The sequence below is a fragment of the Urocampus carinirostris genome, chromosome 3, assembly GCF_059441175.1.
Source record: "Urocampus carinirostris isolate Australia breed hairy pipefish chromosome 3, RoL_Ucar_1.0, whole genome shotgun sequence".
In the NCBI taxonomy this organism is placed as follows: domain Eukaryota; kingdom Metazoa; phylum Chordata; class Actinopteri; order Syngnathiformes; family Syngnathidae; genus Urocampus; species Urocampus carinirostris.
In genome coordinates, this window is record NC_142351.1 from 64,155,413 (window position 1) to 64,175,236 (window position 19,824).

Here is a 19,824-nt window from a genome sequence, read left to right on the forward strand (position 1 = left end):
CCTTGTCTGAATCTTCTGGAATGTTTCCCATCTGCTGTAGTGAGTAGATGAGCAGATGTTCGGGTGTGGTTGGGATGCTCCGTGCGAGAAAAAGCTGACCAGGCACTTTGTGCTAACCACGCTTTGGAAGCCTATTAACTACGATGACTTCCATTCTGTTATTTCCCCGTTCTCGCTTCATCTCCCGTGGCCTCCTGCCAGCATCAACTATCGACTTCTGTTTGACGGGGTGTATACAAATCCCGCAGTAGTCTAAAATTAATGCACTATATGCCACAGACTATTTTTACTGTCACATATATAATTTTATATCCGTTTGAAAACGAACTACAGACCCTCCCCTACTTATGAGAATTTGAGTTACGAACAAGGGTACATAGGAACATTTTTTCGGGATGTCAAAAAATATCCGGACATTGCTGTAAGATATATTTTGTCTTGTGTGCACCTTTACCGAGTAGAGGACAGTACTATAGTTCTTCTTTCCGCCGAGTGGCGCTGTGAGAGGTCATCCAGCATCCGCCCCGAAGAAGAAATACGGCTTCTACTCTCTGGTTTGTGTAAACCTAACAACCTGTACTGTATCGCTAGCGCGCTAAGAGAACTATGAAGTTTTTATTGTTTAATATCTCGTGCATCCATTAAATATGGTTGGTGTGAAGTGTAAAGAAGAGGTGAACCGTTTCTTTTAAAACGAAAGTGGAATAATAAAGCTTGATGCGGTTGAGAAAATGTTCGAACGCTTTTTATCGGCCACTTTTTACCACGGAGGGGGACCTCTTCCAAAAGTAAGTTAAACTAAAGTCTATTCATCTTTATAGAGCATATTTTTTTATCATTTTATTTGTTGTTTTTTTTTTAGTAAAAAACAATACAGGTTACTTATACAAGCCTTAAATGTACTTACATAAACCTATAGCATTGAAGCAACTTACAAACAAATTCAATTTACGATCATCCGGAACCTCGTTTGTAAGTAGGGCAGCGTCTGTACATAAAAATATTAACTCTCCAGTGCTACAGAAAAACTTAAACACAAGAACTGTTAAATATTTACAATTCAACTTCAAACCAATGTAGACGGTAACAACATCGAGCCTCTGGAAAAAATACTCAAAAATATAAATTTAAATGTGTACAACAAAAATATAACTAGTGTCTACTGAATATTGAGAGACTGATTAAGATTCTTCTGTCAGTGATGGACAATTATTGGAGCCAATAATATAATTAAAATGAGTCCAAGTACCCCGTGACCCTAGTGTGAGGTTAAGCGGCACGGATAATGGATGGATAGATAAGTCCAAACAAGGATAATTTTCCTGTTTTGGCTCATTTATAGAATTGATCTTGTTTTTGTCTTCCATATTGCAATCTCTCTTGCACCACGGAGTTGAGGTCCAGCGTTTGATTCCAGCTACTGCAGCCTTCCCAAGCGGAGTTTCCTTGTTCTCCCCGTGCCTGCAGGGTTTCCTCCGGGAATTCCAGTTTTGTCCCACACTCCACAAACATGCTTGTTAGATTAATTGGTGACTCCAAATTGTCCCTAGATGTGAGTGAGCATGTGAATTGTTGTTTGTCCCTGTGTGCCCTAGAACTGGTTGGCAACCAGTTCGGGGTGTCCCCTGCCCAGTGCCCGAAGATGGCTGAGATGGGCTCCAGCATCCCCTGTGACCCTAGTGAGGATAAGCCCTGCAGACGATGGACATATATATATGTACAGTATGTTATATGTTCAGATCTGATTTCCCCCTATGTCCCGGTCCGAAGCCTACGTTCTGAGAGTGCCGATCTTTTGGTGATCCCAAGAGCAAAGAAGTGTTCTGCTGGTTCGAGAGCGTTCTCCATCCGGGCACCGGTGCTGTGGAAAGCTCTTCCCCCTGAGATCCAATCTGCAACCTCAGTGGAAATGTTTAAATCTAAGCTTAAAACTCACTTCTACTCTATAGCATATGAATAAGCTACTATTTTCGTCGGCTCCAGAGCAGGGGAATGTATGATAATATTCTGAAAAATAGTCTGTGTAATATAGTGTAATGATCTGTGAAGCCCTTTGAGACTCTTTGTGATTTAGGGCTATACAAATAAAAATGACTTGACTTGACTACAGTAAGACCTCGGTTATCGCTGTTAATGGGGACCAAAACCACCCGCGATAAGTGAAAATCCGCGAAGTAGTGGCGCACCTTCAAAAAAATAAATAAATAAATAAATAAATAAATAAATATATATATATATATATATTTTTTTTTGAATTATTATTTTTTAGACCCGGTTAATGGGGACCAAAACCACCCGCTAAAAGTGAAAATCTGCGAAGTAGCGACGCCCCTTCAAAAAAATAAATAAATAAAAATCTCATCTCATTATCTGCACCGCTTATCCTTACTAGGGTCGCGGGGGGGCTGAAGCCCATCCCAGCCATCTCCATGCAGTGGGCAGGGGACACCCTGAACTGGTTGCCAGCCAATCGCAGCTGCAAATCACATTAGTTCTCGCAGCTAGCTGCGTTCTTCATCGACGCACGAGCCGAGTGATCCACCGCTAAGAGTCGTACAGCTGGGCGATTTTACGTCCGCCCGGGACGATCGGAGACAAATTCACGACAGGGTTTTTACTTGCGGCGCGGGTACTTTCGGGCGCGATACGCACGACACCGACACAGTTACGGGGGTCCCGCGCGCGTCGGGCGAAAGGCGGCGGACCACGCTGCCTGTCGTCGCGCCACGCTAGTGGGGTCGTCAGACGAGCGGGCTCCCCCCAGTTACGGGGGTAGCCCTATCACGCCCGCCGCCTTTTCTCACGTCGCGCCGCGTCCGCCGAACTCGCTCCGTCGCGCGGCCCGGGAGTGACCCCAGCCGAGGACAAAACGTGAAACATTATCACAAATGTTATGTTGAAACACAAACTACCTTTCAACTTATCAACACATGAAAGAAAGACGACATAGGGTTTTTACTCGCTTGTGCATTGAATATTCAGGGTTCGTACTGGTGCTTGAGATCCTAAATGCTTGAACTTAAATATTGTGTTTTCAAGGTCAGGAAAATGCTTGACTATTAATTTGTGAAGTGCTTGAAAATGCTTTTTATTGTTGTCATTGCCATGTTTTCTCGCCATTCCGACCACGTAATAGTTGAAGAAGATTAAAAAAAAAAAAATGCGTGAGAATGCCACGTCCTGCTATGGTGGCTTGTCATTATGGCTTTGTCATGTGAAGTGTCAATGCCTCCTACTGGTCACACACAAGACAGCTCTATTTGCAAAACAGACTCTTTTGCTCTGCTCACTGAGAAGATCCGGTTCTTTCGACTCCTGAACAGCTCCTCAAACCATTCGTTTTTTTTTAATTATAGATTATCAATAATATAAAAAAAACAGTATGCACTAAATTATTCAGTAATTGGTCTGCAAAAATCATGTAATATAAATAAAAATATTCGGATCTAGAAAAAATACACAACCTTTTACACACTGAACAGATTTAAAGTCGAACGACAACAACAAATCCATAAAAATGCAAAATGGTTAAATAAATATAAAAAATATTTACTCTTCAGTGGTATAATTAATTGCTAAAATTAAAAAATATTTACAAATTTCTGGGAAAAGATTTTCTGGAAAAAATCCAAAAATAACAATTAAAATAAGTAAAACAAAAAGCGAAAGATCATCAGTCTCTAAGATTAAAGATTGAAGACTTAAGCGCAACTAATGTTAAAATGTGTCATAATTTGGCTAATTTTTCTGACTTTTATTCATACATTACTTGGTGTTTTGTCTTTTGTATTGAACTCAACTATTCCCTCGCAACTTTAGAGCCCTTTGCGTTTATGTGTTACCTAAGCAATTTTTTTTAAAGCGTAATGGCTGAATTTATGTCAGTTTATAGCAACCCATTGACACAAAAAGTAATCATCGTAATTAATGTATAGGAATAGCTCAAAATAGCACAAACTATGTGCTGGCTACAAGATAGTGACTTTATTTTAGTCAAAGTAAAAAAAAAAAGTTGTTTTGATTGACGCTGGATTTCTTCCTATGAAGGTACTAGTAAAATTGGCTTCGAAAGTACTTTAATTGGCCTTGAAAGAGAATTATGAACCCTGAATATTGACGAAAGGGCCACAACAGATCATGAAACATAATGTCAGATTGCTAACTGGGACGACTTGGTGTTTAAAAAAAAAAAAAAAAACGCAGAACATGACATTTTGCTGTCATTTCTCTCTCCAATTTAGGTCGAAATGAGCTGATCGCTCGTTACATTAAGCTACGCACCGGGAAGACACGCACTCGCAAACAGGTACGCACCTCACAAGTTTCGAATAATGTTTTGATTTTTGGTGTCTGCCCATAAGAAAAAACTCCATCTATTATTTGTTAGAGACAAACAAGTTGTGCTTCTTTGCTAATGCTGACCTTGGTCATTAGGTGTCTAGTCACATTCAGGTACTGGCCCGCAAGAGGGTGCGTGAATACCAGGCGAGCATCAAGGTGGGTGCCTGCTGAATCAACTTTAACCCTTTCAGCTTACTTTTTTCCCCCCTTTTCCTCTTTCTGTTTTCCTTTTGTGCCGCCTTCCTTCCTCCCTACACGTCCGCCTTCAGGTCTCTAGTCACTTGCAAGTCTTGGCCAAACGAAAGTCTCGTGAGATTCACTCTAAGCTGAAGGTACTCCTCGCGCTCAGTGTCTTTTCTTGGTTGACACGCTTCCTCAAGTCCTTTCCTTGCATGCTTACAGCATCTTCACAAATGTTTCAAGAACTTGGGATGGCAAGCAAGCTATTTAACTGAAACGTCTTTGAGACTGGAATGCTATTTGTTTAAATATTTTGACGTTTTCAATCACGGTTAAGCATTTTTGATAATTTTAAATCTATATTCATTTGTTTTACAATTTTTTTTTTTTTTTTTTTTTTTTTTTTTTTTTTTTTTAAACTCTTGCTGCCATTGACGTCTAGAAACGTCAAAGTGCATTTTATCTAGGTGACTATAAACTGCCATGGACGTCTAAGATTAATTCTAGCTAGGCTGCCATAGACCGCTATAGTAGTGAAAGATCTATTTTTAGCTAGGCTGTCATAGGTGTCCAAGATCTATTATTTTATAGGTTCCCTAGACTGGTATAAATGTCAAAGACCCATTCTAGCTAGGATATCATTGACAGCTTTAGATGTCAAAAATTCATGCCAGACTGACGCAAACGGCCAAAACCAAAAATGTCTTCAAGCTAGGCTACCAGAGACCGCTATAGACGTCAAAGATACATTTTTAGCTAGGCTCCCATAGACATTTGAAATCCATTTTAGCTAGGTCCGCTAGACGGTTACGGACGTCAAAAATTCATGCTTGCCAGGCTGCCATAGACAGCTAAAGACGTAAAAAAATCCCTTCGAACTATACTACCGTATTTTCCGCACTATAAGGCGCACCTAAAAGTCTTAATTTTTTTCAAAAGCTGACCATGCGCCTTATAATACAGTGCGTCTTATTTATGCATCAACATTAAATCACAAGGTCTCGCAACTTACGCAACAGCCGCCGACTCGATTTTCCCCCGAACGTGGAGTAGTCCGCGGTGTATGCTGGGATTTGTATACCGGCGTTTCATTGGCTAACCAATGTGTCAATCATCATTTGAATCGATCACTATTGGCTGAAGTTATTCGGAGCCTCGGATTGGCTAGAGCGCCAAAACAAACCCTGCAATTGGCCGAAAAAGATGTATCACTCATCCGTTGAATCGATCGCTATTGGCTGAAGTTATTCAGAGCCTCGGATTGGCTAGAGGGCCAAAACAAACCCTGCAATTGGCCGAAAAAAATGTGTCAATCATCCGTTCGATCGCTATTGGCTGAAGTTATTCGGAGCCTCGGATTGGCTAGATGGCCAAAACAAACCCTGCAATTGGCCGAGTTTAGCAATGGCGTAGCAAGCTTAGCAAGCTTGCTAAAGTACACCCTAAAGAAACATGTTTTATTAGTCTGTATTTGCAAATGATTTACTCTCCTGGATTTACTTCACTCACGGTTGTAAGAAGACCATGATTGCGTATCATTATTGAACGTGAGAACTTAGGTGAGCTATGCGGCTTTATATTTTCCCGGTATCTTGTTTTAGAACGATCTTGATGTTGCTGTGATGAGTTGAGTGAATTAAACTCAATTCCAAGTGTTTATTGTCATATGCACAGTAAAGTTGCGAGCGAAAAAGAAAATAGAAACTTAGAAATGTTTGGCATTTCTTGAATCCCAAGACTTTAACCTTCCGAATGATATTTGAAATGATGCATTTGAGTGACATTGTACGGACACTGCATCCGCACGTGTCTACGACACGTATTTGCTTCTTTGCAAGCTTTGGGAATGTTAAGGGGGTAATCAGTTGGACTGAATCATCTGACTGTTTTGTCGACGTTCCCATTGTAGCGCCTTATAATCCGGTGCGCCTTATCTATGGAAGCTATAGGACCAAAAACTATTTTTTGGGGGTGCGCCCCATAACCCGGTGCGCCCTATAGTGCGGAGAATACGGTACTATTGACAGCTATAGACGTCAAAGATACATTTTTAGCTAGGCTCCCATTGACATTTAAGATTTGTTGTAGCTAGGTTCGCTAGACGGCTACAGACTTCAAAAATCCATGCTTGCCAGGCTGCCAGACGGCTAAAGACATTAAAAAAATCCCTTCAAACTACACTGCAATCAACAGCTATAGACGTCAAAAATCCATTTTAGCAAAGGTGACAATAAATGAGATTAGGACGTTCTGTGCTTCTTTATTAACCGATGAGTAAGTTTGTCACTCTTGTACACTACCAATTGGGTTTCCTGCTTGTTTCATTTCCTCTCAAGTATTTTGGTGCTGTGATGTCTGCATTGGTCTATTTTGTCACTCACTGTATTGATGTTTAAAAGCTGTTGCATGAGATGGACTTGTTGGCTTAGTTGACAAAAGTGTCACTTGACTGACCAAAGTGTCACTTGCCTTTGCATGTGGTGAAGTTTTAACAAGCCTCATCCAAGCGTTGTGGAGAACTATTTCTGCATTAAAACATTCCCTCCATGTTCACTCATGGGCATTTCACAGGTTTCAAATTCCATGCACTGCAATTTACTTTTTATCAGGCAAATACCAGTTGGCTATTAAACCTGGTAGTGGCCAGTTTTTCTTCAACCAAACCATTTGGTACTGTTGTTGTGTGACCAAGGGATGCACCGAATTTTTAGATGAAAATTACCCGCAAAAAATGCATTTTTATGTTTTGGGTGGAAGGAAAAATAAAACTGAGAAAATGCTTTTGAAAGAACTATGTTGTGATGATGTCAAACATAAAGTGAGTCAAGCTGTGCAAAGCTGGCTTTTAATTGGGTGGAATTGATTTAAAAATTTCCTCTTGCGAGGATTGTCATGCTATAGAATATTTCCTTTCTCAAGTCTTATCCTTATTTTGAATGATAGTCCGATCGTTGGGGCAATGCAATTTAGCAAGGGTTAGAAATCCGTGTTCCTTCTTCATATTTCCTTATAATCGCAAACTTCGTTTCCTGATTATCATGTTTTTGCTTCTCCCTTTTGCATCACTACCATGGCTAATAGAGTACAAAAAATGCAGTACTGTATCGCACTAGCGTTCAAAGAACTCGAGATTTGGAAATTAATGAAGAGAAAGTCATTGTGGGAGGTAGTTCAGCCAATTGCATATTGGCATTTTATATGACACAAACCAATAGCAGACCGACATCATCGATTCTTATCTCTCCGTAACCCTGGAGTCAGAATTTTATACGGTCTTTGGTATGGCAAAAAAACGTTTAGGTAGAATATTGGGGAAAATGCCGTACAGAGGGGCTAAAAGAAACTACTTCTTCCACCCCATAAGTTAGTCATAAGGTGGTGTGTACTGAATGCCTTTTCATCAAGTCGGTGCAAATTAAGTCTTAAATTAATTTTTTTTTTTTCTCTCTCAGTCTTGCTATGTCAGTCTTCCAGTCAAGATTTACACATATTGGGTCCCAAATTTTATTTCCGGTGCATCCCTAATTGTTATGTATTACACTTTTACGTTAGCTGGACAGCACTATAAATTGATTCTATTAAAAAGGTACAACCTTTTTGTCAATACAGTTCCATCACTCAGGTCCCTGCTGAATTTTTAATTTGACATTTCTTCTTTACCTTAGGCCATGAATTTGGTAAGTTTTGGTTGTACTACTTCAGCATTCTGCTTTTGTGCTTTATTGTTGGCCTCACTGTTAACACTCAACGCAGTGCAACTTGGGCATACAAATTGTCCGCTTTTTTGTATGTTAGATTTTGAGAAGTGGCTTCAGGTGGTGGCTGCAGATTCCTCTACTAGCATCTACGGCTTTGGCATCACACTACCTGCTTGGCGCTCTGTTTTCAATTTTCCCTAGTTATTGCATTGTGTGCTTAGATTTTATTCAAAGACTTGCATGTTAGGTTATTGGAGTCCAAGCTGGCCAATAGCTGAATTATAAAAAGAGAGAGACTATTAAAACACTGTAATAATGGCTGGCCTGCTTTCATAAATAGCCATGAATGTTTATCGCTTTGGAATTTCTTTAATTTTCCACATACAACCATTTTTTTATGTTCATGTAAAGGACCAGGTTTCCAAAGACAAAGCACTACAAACAGTGGCCAACCTTTCATCGGCTCAGATTGTGTCTGCAAGTGTGATGAAAAGCCAAGCTTCCTTCCCACCTCCAGTCAGGGTAAGAAAACACAGCAACATTCTCCGCATCAAATAAACCAATCCTAAGTTTGCAGTGTTTTTTTTTTCTTTAGTTTTGGCCTGGACACCTGCCAGGACAACCTGGACATTCTCAAGAGTAAGCATTGTTTTTCTATTACAACTTTGAGGAATCGTGTGAGCTGAAAGTTGGATTGTTTTTTTTCTTAGCATCAAGCCCTTTGCACAGACGCCATACACAACACTAGCAGCTCCTGCTCCTGCACCCATTAGTAAGTAGATGTAAATTTATAATCCATTACTATTGTGAATACTCGCTACGACACAGTTCAATTCGCGGTCTTGCTACTTCACTGATTGGCATTGTACATTCTGTTCTGCATTCTAATTGGCTATACAGTATTTTTTCTTTGTTTCTAATCTCTCGGATAACTACAATTTAACAGCACAGTAGTTATTTATTTTTAAATATTTTATTCAGTACTTATTATTATCCATCCATCCATTATCTGCACCGCTTATCCTCAGTAGGGTCGCGGGGCACACAGGGACAAACAATTTGCTCGCCTATTCACACCTAGGGACAATTTGGACTGGCCAATTAACCTAACATGCATGTTTTCGGAATGTGGAAGGAAACCAGAGTGCCCGGAGGAAAACCCACGCAAGCACGGGGAGAACATGCAAACTCCACAAAGAAGGTTCGATCTCGTGACCTCAGAACTATGCCGCACACGCGCTAACCACTGCGCTGCCGTGCTGCCACTTATTATGATTATTACTATTATATTTATTATTCATAATCCATCCATCCATTATCTGCACCGCTTATCCCCAGTAAGGTCGCGGGGTGCTGGAGTCCATCCCAGCCATCCCCAGGCAGTGGGCAGGGGACACCCTGAACTGGTTGCCAGCCAGTCGCAGGGCACACAGAGACAGACAACTCACTCTCTCATTCACACCTAGTGACAATTTGGACCGGCCAATTAACCTGACATGCTTGTTTTTGGAATGTGGGAGGAAACCGGAGTGCCCGGAGAAAACCCACGCAAGCACGGGGAGAACATGCAAACTCCACACAGGAAGTTCGATCTCATGACCTCAGAACCACTGCGCTGCCGTGCTGCCCGTTTTTATTCATAATATTATATGTTATTATGTATTAAAGAAATCCTTGAGGCTGTAAAAGGGCTTGTTCTTTCAATGTAAAATAATGTATTTAATTGTTTAATTGTGAAACAAATTACAGTAATCCCTCGGTTATCGCGGTTAATGGGGACAGAGACCACCCGCGAAAAGTGAAAATCCGCGAAGTAGCGGCGCCCCTTCAAAAATGCTTACAAATACGTATGCAGGTATACAGTATATTTTTCTTAGCCAAAGCATGTCAGACATACATTCCTGTAAAAAAGTATTTGCCTGCTTTTTGATTTGTGTGTTTTCTACCACTCACAAAGATTGCAGATCCTTAAACCGATTTTAATGTCACGCAAAGACAACCCCAAAAAATACCAAAATAAAAATAAGAATTATTGATTCAATTTATTAAGGTACCCAAAACAAATCAAAAACTATTTAGCCTTATGTGAAAGTAATTGCTCCTAACCTAATAGTGAGTTGGGCCACTGTTGGAAGCGATGACAAGCGTTTACGATGATTGATAAGTCTTTCACACTGTCACACTGAGACATTTTGGCCTACTTTTCTTTGCCAAATTGTTTCAGATCTGCCATATTGGAGGATTTTCTAGCATGAACTGCCTGTTTAAGGTAACACCACAGCATCTCAATATGATTTAAGTACGTACTTTGACTTGGCCGCTCCAGAATTCGTACTTTTTTGGGGGGGATCCATTTACTAGTGGACTTGCTGTTATGCTTGGGATTGTTGTCCTGCTGCATGATCCAAAACCTTGAGTTTGAGAGCACAAACTGATGACTGGATCTTCTGGTAAACACCAGAATTCCTTAGTCCATCAACCACGGCAAGTTGTCCTGGTCCTGAGGCAGAAAAGCAGACCCAGACCATCACACTTTTCGGGACTTAAAGATTTCATTAACTTTTTTTTCTATTTTTTTCTGGAAGTTCTTTGGATTGTGACATGTCAATTGTGTTCTAGAGATCGTGTAGCCTACTTCACTTTTCTAACGGATTCAATTTAGGTAATTTCTTGATTCAACACAGGCAGTCAAATTGTGGTGTGGCCTGTGTAATTGTACTCAGCTGTCCCTAAACTGTGGTTAGACACAGTTACCCTTTTGATTTTACAATGGAGCGTAACGCCTTTTTTACATAGAGCCAGATAGGCCTGGATTTTTTTTTGTGTACCTTAGTAAATTGAATTAACATTTCGAAACTGCTTTTTGTATTTCCTTCGGTCGTCTGTGTTATATTAAACCTGGTTTGATGATCTGATACCTTTCTGAAATGTACAAAAACACAATTCAGAAGAGGGCAAATACTTTTTTCACAGGACCTTAATTATTGGAGCACTTGTATAATGTAAAGAAGTGACATATTTTCACTCCCATAACCTTAAGCACTTTCATCAACATCTACATGTTCAAATCAAATAAGATTAAATTTAGTTGTAAAGGACTTTTCAAGGCAATAAATTGCCACTAAAATTGCTGTAAAAGCATTCAGCGCAAAACAAGACAAGAAAATCCCCCCTCTGCACCCAACTTAGTGGTTAAAGAAAAAATAAAAACAAAAGAAGTAAAAGGATTGTGGCAAGGTACAGAGTAACCATGTGAAGAAAGGGACCTAAGGGAAGTTTATACACACTGATAGGGATGTTTTCCCAGGATCTTATGGTGCTCATAACAGTATCTTTCAATTATTTTTATTACTGGAAAAGTACTTGTTGATCGACTAATAAATTTGAGTGCTAGCATTCCCAATACATTTTTTGTAGATTTGTTTTACAGTTACTTATTGAAAATAACGCATTTGAAACTAATTGGATTTCGCATATGTTTTTATTTTTCATAATACAGCATGCGGTTTAAAAAAAATGAAACCAATACCGGTTATCTTTATCGGTCTCCAGAAGTAGGATTTTATTTATGTGTAGAAAGAAACCACAACTTACCTGCATCCCTAACAATTAGTATTTAGATAGATAGATAGATAGATAGATACTTTATTCATCCCCGAAGGGACATTCACATTTATTTAGTGTAGTTTTAATTCAGTTTTATCCTTTACTTCTGGTTCTGGCTAAAAGCTTCGCTACGAAAGAATGGGATATGATCACAGATGCAACTACACACATATTGTACTTATTTTAGCCTCTCAGCTCCAAGCTATTGCTATCCACTATTATTGATGGCTCCATGTAAATGAAGCTTGGTTTAAGGTCCTGACACTTGACAAATTCTGGTTCGCTCTTGCACTCATTTACTGGTCTTTTTAGTGTTGTCTCCCGCTAGCCGCTAAAACTAGCCAATAACACCAGCTGTAGCTCTGCATACCCTTTTACTCTACTATGTTCCAACTTTTCCCTCGTTGGTCGCTTCTCATGTTTTGAAAATTGCCACAAAATTTGATATGACGCCGCCTGATTTATGAGCGGAAATCTAAGGCTAGCGGCAACCCGTTTGCATGTGTTTGGCAGGCTACGAGTCTTTGCCCCCTCCTCGCCCCACAGCCATCGCAGCGCCTGTGTGGCAGGACAGAACCATTGCATCGGCAAAACTACGACTTTTGGAGTACTCTGCTTTCATGGAGACTCAGAAAGACAGGGAGATGGTACGGTGCCTCATCAACTACTCGTTTGTAGTTTTTCTCTCTTACCTTTGCTTGTCGTCCTTTACAGTACAAGCACATGTTTGTGCACATCGGTCCATCAAATCCAAGCTACAGCGACCCGGTGCTGGAGTCCATCGACGTCAGACAGATTTACGACAAGTTCTCTGAGAAGAAAGGAGGCTTAAAGGAGCTGTACGAGAAAGGACCTCACAATGCTTTCTTTCTTGTCAAGTTCTGGGTTAGTAGGCTTTATTACCATAAGATGGGAAAAGAATACAATTGCTAATTCGCGTGTGGGAAGTAATGCAGTCCCCCGAAATACAACATTGAACCGTTTGGAGGCGTGTATCATAAAGTAAAATTGCCGTATAATGGGGAATAGAAACCTATGGTAATAATACATAGCTAATGTTTTTCGAACCTTGATAAAAGTAATTTCCGGATTATAGGTTGAATTTTTTTTCCAGTTTGTCCGGTGATGCTCCAGGTATACTCCGGTGCGACTTACATGTTTTCCTTATTAATTATGCTTTTTTTGCTGGTGCGATTTACTGTCCGACAAATACAGCACCTTGTGACCTATTTTGGTTTTTAAATTGTTGCTGCTAAATGTTATTGCACTTCTTTTCACTGCACTTGTGTTACAATGCACTATTCTTTTTCATTGCATAATTATTACACCTTAGGCCAGTTTTCTAAGCACTACCTTGTAATGTTTTTTTTTAACTTTTTTTTTTACTTTTTATATACTTTTTCTCTCCAAAGACAGTATTACCATAATTCTCAGACTATTGGTCGCAGTTTCTTTTTCATTATTTAGCCGGGGGTACATCTTATTAATTTTTGGTACTCTAATACTAAGTTTTATGTTGTGTCCTTTAATGTGTCCTTTTAATGTGCATGTGACCTTGCTTTATTTAGGCAGATTTGAGCAGTGATTTTGAGGAAGGGTCCGGTGCATTTTACGGCGTGAGTAGCCAGTACAGTGGAACAGAGAATATAACAATCAGCGTCTCGACGAAGGTCTGCTCCTTCGGGAAGCAGGTAGTGGAGAAAGTTGAGGTAAGCTAAGAAAAACCACATCGGCCTCTCAAAAAAGCAATAGGTTTTTCATCACTCTTTGTTCCCAGACGGAGTACGCACATTCAGAAGGAGGAAAGCACGTGTTTCGTATCCATCGATCACCCATGTGTGAATATATGATCAACTTCATACACAAACTCAAACATCTACCGGAGAACTATATGATGAACAGCGTGTTGGAAAACTTCACCATACTACAGGTAAATATTTGTCCAAGTATTGACGACTGTGCAAATTAAAAGAACAAGTGATCATTTGTGTTGACTGTTAACTCATTCAGTGCCACCGACAGGAAAAAATGTGCCTGCCATCCGTTCTTGGTTCTAATACATCCAAAAATATGTTTTTGTAATTTGCATATGGAAAAAACGTTCAAACTCTTCCTAGCTCCTCTCAGCATTCCATGGCCCTAGTAATTTGTATGATAAATTACCACTAGATGGCAGGAGTGGCTTCATGATAACTGCCATCATGTCTCCAGTTTGTCCCTATGTGGTGCGTAGGTTTAGGAACATGCAGAGTAGATGTGAGGTAGTAGTATACTGCCACAAATATTTACTTCAAAATAAAGATGGTGGTGTCACAGCATCGTATTTGTCATTCACATCAAGCAGGGTGCTAGGTAAAGGTTCGCAGATATGCAATATTTGAGATCTTTCAGTTGCAAAAAAAATCGAATTTGATGCAAAAATTCTGACTAATGAATTCCTTCACAAATTTGAAGCCACACTGTGAACGTCTGCAGCTAGGCAAAGGCAAGTATGCAAAAGAAAAACTCCATTAATACACAAATCATAGTTGAAATACAGTTTTACGTTTCACAATGTTGATATCAATGACAAAGACAATTAAACAAAATTGGATACAAAACGGGCGCTACTTGGACATTTGCAGATATGCAATGTTTGAGGTGTCACACTTGAAAAAAAAAATATTGATTCAAAATAGAGGTTAAAATATATTCTTTCACATAAAGCTTTTTTTATCCTTCCTTTGATACAAGTATTCTCATAAAACCTATCCAACTACAATCTACTTAAGAATAGTAAAAGGTAGTGTCATTGAATCAACTGACTAACTTGGGCAGGCTCCAGTCCCCACTTCCTTGGGCTTTGTTTAATCCAGACCAACAAAGACAACATACACTCAAGCCTACGTTACGCATGTGGGAGTAGAGCCATCTCACACTTAAATTCTTGTCCAATTCCCTGATGTCCTGCCATTTTATTGACGTTTGAGGCTCATTAACATTACCATAACGCATCATGTGGTCCACCCTCCTACTCAGATCACAGATAAATAAATAAATATGACCGCTATTGAAATATATTTATAGTTAAGTTGCCTCTCACATCCATCCCCCTTGAGGGCAAGGCCTAAATATGGTTGAATGGAATGAGTGAAACATGATCCGGATGTGAGGTTTGTTGATTTAATGGATGTGTGTGCTAGGGATAAAAGTGGGGCTACAACCAACGATTATTTTAATAAAGAATTGATCTAACGATTATTTTTTTTCAATTAAATGATGAATTTGATAAAAAATAGCACAATATTATGAATTTCCTCTTCTTTTTTCAAATATTGAACATTTGTAGACACATAAGATAATAGTGCACAAAAGAGTATTCTAAAATATTAAACAATAATAAAAATCAGTGTTTGTCAAATAACAAACAAAATACATACAAATGGATGCTATACACTTGCAAATATATACCTTTTTTATGAAGTGCAAAAAAAGGCATCTTTGTTATTTATTCTTTGGAAGAAGAAATCATTGCAAATCTTAACCCAATGACACGCATCAACATTCCAACAAAAACACATACAATTGCATGGTATACGCCTGCAAATGGGTAAGATAGTCTTTTATAAAGTGCAGAAAAATTTATTTTTGTTGTTCAAAGGGACATGAGCTTTTGGAACAAGAAATAATTGTAAATTTGGAAACCTAGTAACATGATTAACAGGCAAAAAGTAACCTCTATCACCTTTGCTCACTAACTCACTCTTCCTTCCTTAAGAACTTTGCATTGCAATGCAAAAATGTGAACATGCCAATAAGAATCACAGAGATGACAGCTGGTTGCTATGGCGTGCATGATGTCTCTTTCTCATTGTAATGCCTGTCTATTGAGATAAGAACATATTTGAGTATTATTATGGCTCAATTTACAAAGACACAATAATTACTCACAACTTGTCAGAAAAGCTAAACTTGATACTTAATCTTAAACTTATTAATCCAGTTGTGGGCCATTTGAGCTTTTTTATAAAGCACAATTAAAGACTGCTTAATTCTACTCCCTTGGGGCACATGCTAATGATAATTTAGTATTGTTCAGCTGATTATTTTTGCTGTGTGTTTGGTGCAAATAATTGGTTGTTCCTTTTTATTAATTAGTGGTGTGTACTTTTTTGTGTGCTGTGCACAAATAAACTTCAGCCTTTCGTTCAACTGAAATAAAAAGTATCTCCCTCACTCACATGCAGTCACTAACAAGCAAACGCTAGCATATCAAGCGAGCGACCAGAGACTAACGTTAAGTTTCCTCTCTTAATCACTCAGCCTTTGCCAGCAAATTAAAACTAGATGCTTAATCTTCCCACGATTTTGTGAAAGTTGAGTGTATTTATATAAAGCACAATTAAAACGCTGTATGACATGATTTAACTAAAATAAAAAAGAGGCCAAAACATTGAAGGCCTCAGTAAATATGTGAAACAATGTAAAATCTTTGAGAGGTAAAAGATGTACTTTCTTTTTCCTATTGTCCTTAAAAATAAACAGTAAATTAGTGAAAAGATTGGGACATGCTGATGGCACTGAGTGAGTTAATAAAATATTACATAGCTTTTTAATGTTCTCACCACACTTTTTCCTACCGTCCACCAGGTGGTGTCCAACAGAGAAACTCAGGAGACTTTGTTGTGTATCGCTTTTGTGTTCGAAGTATCTACCAGCGAACATGGAGCTCAGTACCACGTTTACCGACTAGTTAACGACTAGCAGGGGGAAAACGGACACCCAAAGACTGTCTGGCTTCCTGTCAGCGACTTCTTTTTCATGCATATCGACACGGACAAGCAAACTGTGTGAAGGGCCTGACATTTGAAACACTAAAGCCCAATTAATGTAAATAGTTCTACTCTGTTGTCTGTGTTATACGGTTTCACTACTTTGCTGTGTCTTTGAGTTAAAGGCGCAGAAGAAAACAACAACGCCTCAAAAGGAAAAATGATTAGAATTGTTTTCAAAGTGACGACGATGCATCCGAGGTTCACACGGTGAAGACGATTCTTCGTTAGCAGATCTGACTTTGAAAATCCATTTGGTAAGTCTACACACCCAGTTCGAAAATTTCAGCAAGGGGGATAGAAAAAAATATTTTATTTTTTATTTTTTTGTTGTCCGGTATCCATCCCGATACCGATACGTATCAATTATTGTCGTGTATGTTCTGACAATTTGTAAGAAAATTATTTGTTGTATCTTGTTGTTTTCTTTAAATTTCATTTCCGTTTTTTATATCAGACTTGTTGCACTTTAAAAGCAATTCAGAATCTTTCAATTTTATATTTTTAATCATTGATTTACAGTTATGATAGAGAAAAGACATGGCATTACGGAAGGGGTGTGTAGACTTGATGTATCCACTGTAGCATTATTTTTTACTCTTAGCGTTTTTGTATTGATCACGGTTACTTTCAACGTATTCTAAATCACCTTAACTGACATGAACGGATACAGAAAGATTTTAAGTACAGTAGACCCCCAGGATCCGACGTTAATATGTTTTGAGGTAGGGATCGTCAGGTGAAATTTTTGTAAGGTGGGGTAAAGATGCTCATGCTAATTAGATAATGTGTACCAGACTTCCGGTACCCTGGATACAAACCATAAAATAACTAAATGGTATATAGTATGTACTGTGAGTTAAATATACGTGCGACATTTCGTTCTGTATACACGTGTACTAGAATGACAATAAAGTAGATCTGAATCTGAATCTGAATATGATAAAATAACATAAATAAACATGTAAAAAAAACTGAAATTTGATTTACCTTTGATATGACGTGAGCTGGTGAAAGTAGATACAGGGGGAGCGGTGGGGTGGTGATTCAAATGAAAACAGATTTTAAAACATGCAAGGATCGCTGTGCCCTTAGATGACTTGGTTGCTTTATAGGGGTCCTTATTTTTTTCCAATCTTTGAATCTGTGTTTATGGACATGTACCCCAGGTAGGGCAATAGTGCTTGTGCCTTCTTTGTATTTTTGCTCATCGCAATCTTCGTTTCCATGGTTGTAAGGTTTTTGTTTTTCCAGTTAGTGTCACTGCAAGCCTTGGGAACCATAGCTAATGAAGACAGGAAAAAAATACAGTATTGTATCGCTGAGTCGCAATCTTTACGACGCATGCGAGATTTTGAATAAAATGAAGGCACAGAAAGGCATTGTGGGAGGTAATTCAGCATAAAGCATATCGGCAGTAACACAATCCAATAATAAACCAGACTTTTATGTGATTTCGACAAATAGCAGACAGGCATTGTGGTGATGTAACCCGCTCAGTCATGAACAGTTTTTGGTCACACAAATGTTGTATAGTGGGGAAAGGGCCGAAAAAAGGGGACGAAAATACATCTTATTCCACACCGTCAAGTGATTGAGTAAGGTGGGAACCCGGATTCCGGGGGTCTACTATACATTTCCCCCCCTAAAAAAAGTAATTTAAAAATTCTTAATTATTCTACGAGGAAAACTATTCCCCCACAGACTGTTTTCCTTTATTGCATTATTTCTACCTCCGTGTAAGTTGGGATGTAAATGTGCTTTCATAAAGCCCTGACCTGAGGAGCACTGACATATAGGATGTGTACACTACGTTTTTAATGGTACGTTTTATAAGCCAAAAGAGCTCAGTTATACTTTAACTCAATTTTATTTTGTTTTTATCAGCAAAGTTTTTGCTACCAAGTGTGGTAAAGTCCTTAGAACTGACATGTTTTCCCATGCTACTTTCATTTTGTAAACCACCATTTAAAAAAAGAACTCTGCTTAGTTATCAGGTTATTAATCAAGTGATCAGTGACGAGATGTCAGTTTTCATGAATCACTGCATGGAAGTGCTCTTGTTGCAGTTTTTATAGCATCCGTTTTCTTTATATTCACATCTGGTCATTAATTGATGCCTTTTGATTTATGCCAATAAAATCACACATGGTGTTTACAGGAAAGGAGTACTTTTGTACTTATTTGAATTGCATTTCTTTGTTGATTTTACTTTTATACATTTGAGACGTTTCTGCACATACAATTTTTGTATTGAATGCTCAACTGGTTTCAGGTACTTGTTGCTCTTGCAACATTGAATTAAAGTGACAGTGTAATAAATCCCTGCTGGAGGTCATTAGGTTAGAATGGAGTTGAAGCTTGTGTATCAAAGGAGATAGTCATTTGAAGCCTGAAGGATAGTGCTCAACAGAGTTTGAAAGGCCTACGTCTGTATTTTCTCTTAAAAGCAATAATGAATTTAGCCAGAAACACATAAGCTGGTGTAAATCCCTGTGTGTAACAACTAAAGACTGAGCAAACGGGATAAGCTGTAAAACAATAGATGGAGTTCGTTAGAGCTATTTTAAGTGACTGACTTGCCAGCTATTTGGGAAAAGCTAAAAATGTGTGAAGCATCCTTACCCCAAATCACAACTCTGACATTTGCTTGCATGAGTGGCTAGAGAAGGAAACAGAAAAAGTGGAAGATAGCTGATCACAGGACTCCGCAAGCATCACATGCAGAGCTCAGCTGTAGAATGTAAGTGGCCATTAAATGCTAAAAACACCACTGGGACCAGCTACTGTCGCAAAATGTACGGTCATTTGGGCTTCTGATGCAGTAAGATGGTGGACAAACATGTCAGCTTCTTCAAGTTGTGTGATAGAATTCTAACGCGGGTTCAAAAATCATGTTTATGAGATGTTACATGTGTTTTGATTCCAACTTCAATAAAAAATTGTATTTACATGTATTTTGCACCACTTAGGGTTGCAATATAACATGCAACTGGTCTAAAAAGGTTTGCATTGCTGTGCTTTACAAATACTCACTCATTTGCCATGAAACAGAGTTGTCAAATGAGATTGTTTTGTTGCCAATTTTAAAAAAAAAATCTCATACACTACACCCACCTTCCCCTATCTCAATTTGGCCAATTGGGTTAGGCACTCCAGTTATTAATATATCGTCACATCACACTAAT

General features: G+C 38.8%; 1 protein-coding gene and 1 pseudogene across 4 annotated transcripts in view; one reads left to right on the plus strand and one right to left on the minus strand.

Moving 5' to 3' along the window:
- tead3a (TEA domain family member 3 a) overlaps positions 1 to 18,801 on the plus strand; it is a 35,218-nt gene extending 16,417 nt beyond the window's left edge. Inside the window, exons 3-13 of one of the 4 annotated variants that reach the window (XM_088332965.1) lie at positions 4,242 to 4,306; positions 4,435 to 4,497; positions 4,611 to 4,673; positions 8,631 to 8,741; positions 8,815 to 8,858; positions 8,930 to 8,991; positions 12,339 to 12,472; positions 12,540 to 12,710; positions 13,394 to 13,534; positions 13,603 to 13,755; positions 16,455 to 18,801. In XM_088332965.1, coding sequence (XP_088189091.1) covers positions 4,242 to 4,306; positions 4,435 to 4,497; positions 4,611 to 4,673; positions 8,631 to 8,741; positions 8,815 to 8,858; positions 8,930 to 8,991; positions 12,339 to 12,472; positions 12,540 to 12,710; positions 13,394 to 13,534; positions 13,603 to 13,755; positions 16,455 to 16,568 — 1,121 coding nt within the window. In that variant the 3' untranslated portion in view covers positions 16,569 to 18,801. Of the gene's footprint in view, positions 1 to 4,241; positions 4,307 to 4,434; positions 4,498 to 4,610; positions 4,674 to 8,186; positions 8,199 to 8,630; positions 8,742 to 8,814; positions 8,859 to 8,929; positions 8,992 to 12,338; positions 12,473 to 12,539; positions 12,711 to 13,393; positions 13,535 to 13,602; positions 13,756 to 16,454 lie in introns of all 4 variants that reach the window. The other 3 variants (XM_088332966.1, XM_088332967.1, XM_088332968.1) reach the window with 3 other exon arrangements.
- On the minus strand, positions 2,407 to 2,553 carry LOC148370442 (5.8S ribosomal RNA; annotated as a pseudogene).
- Positions 18,802 to 19,824: the final 1,023 nt, after the last annotated feature.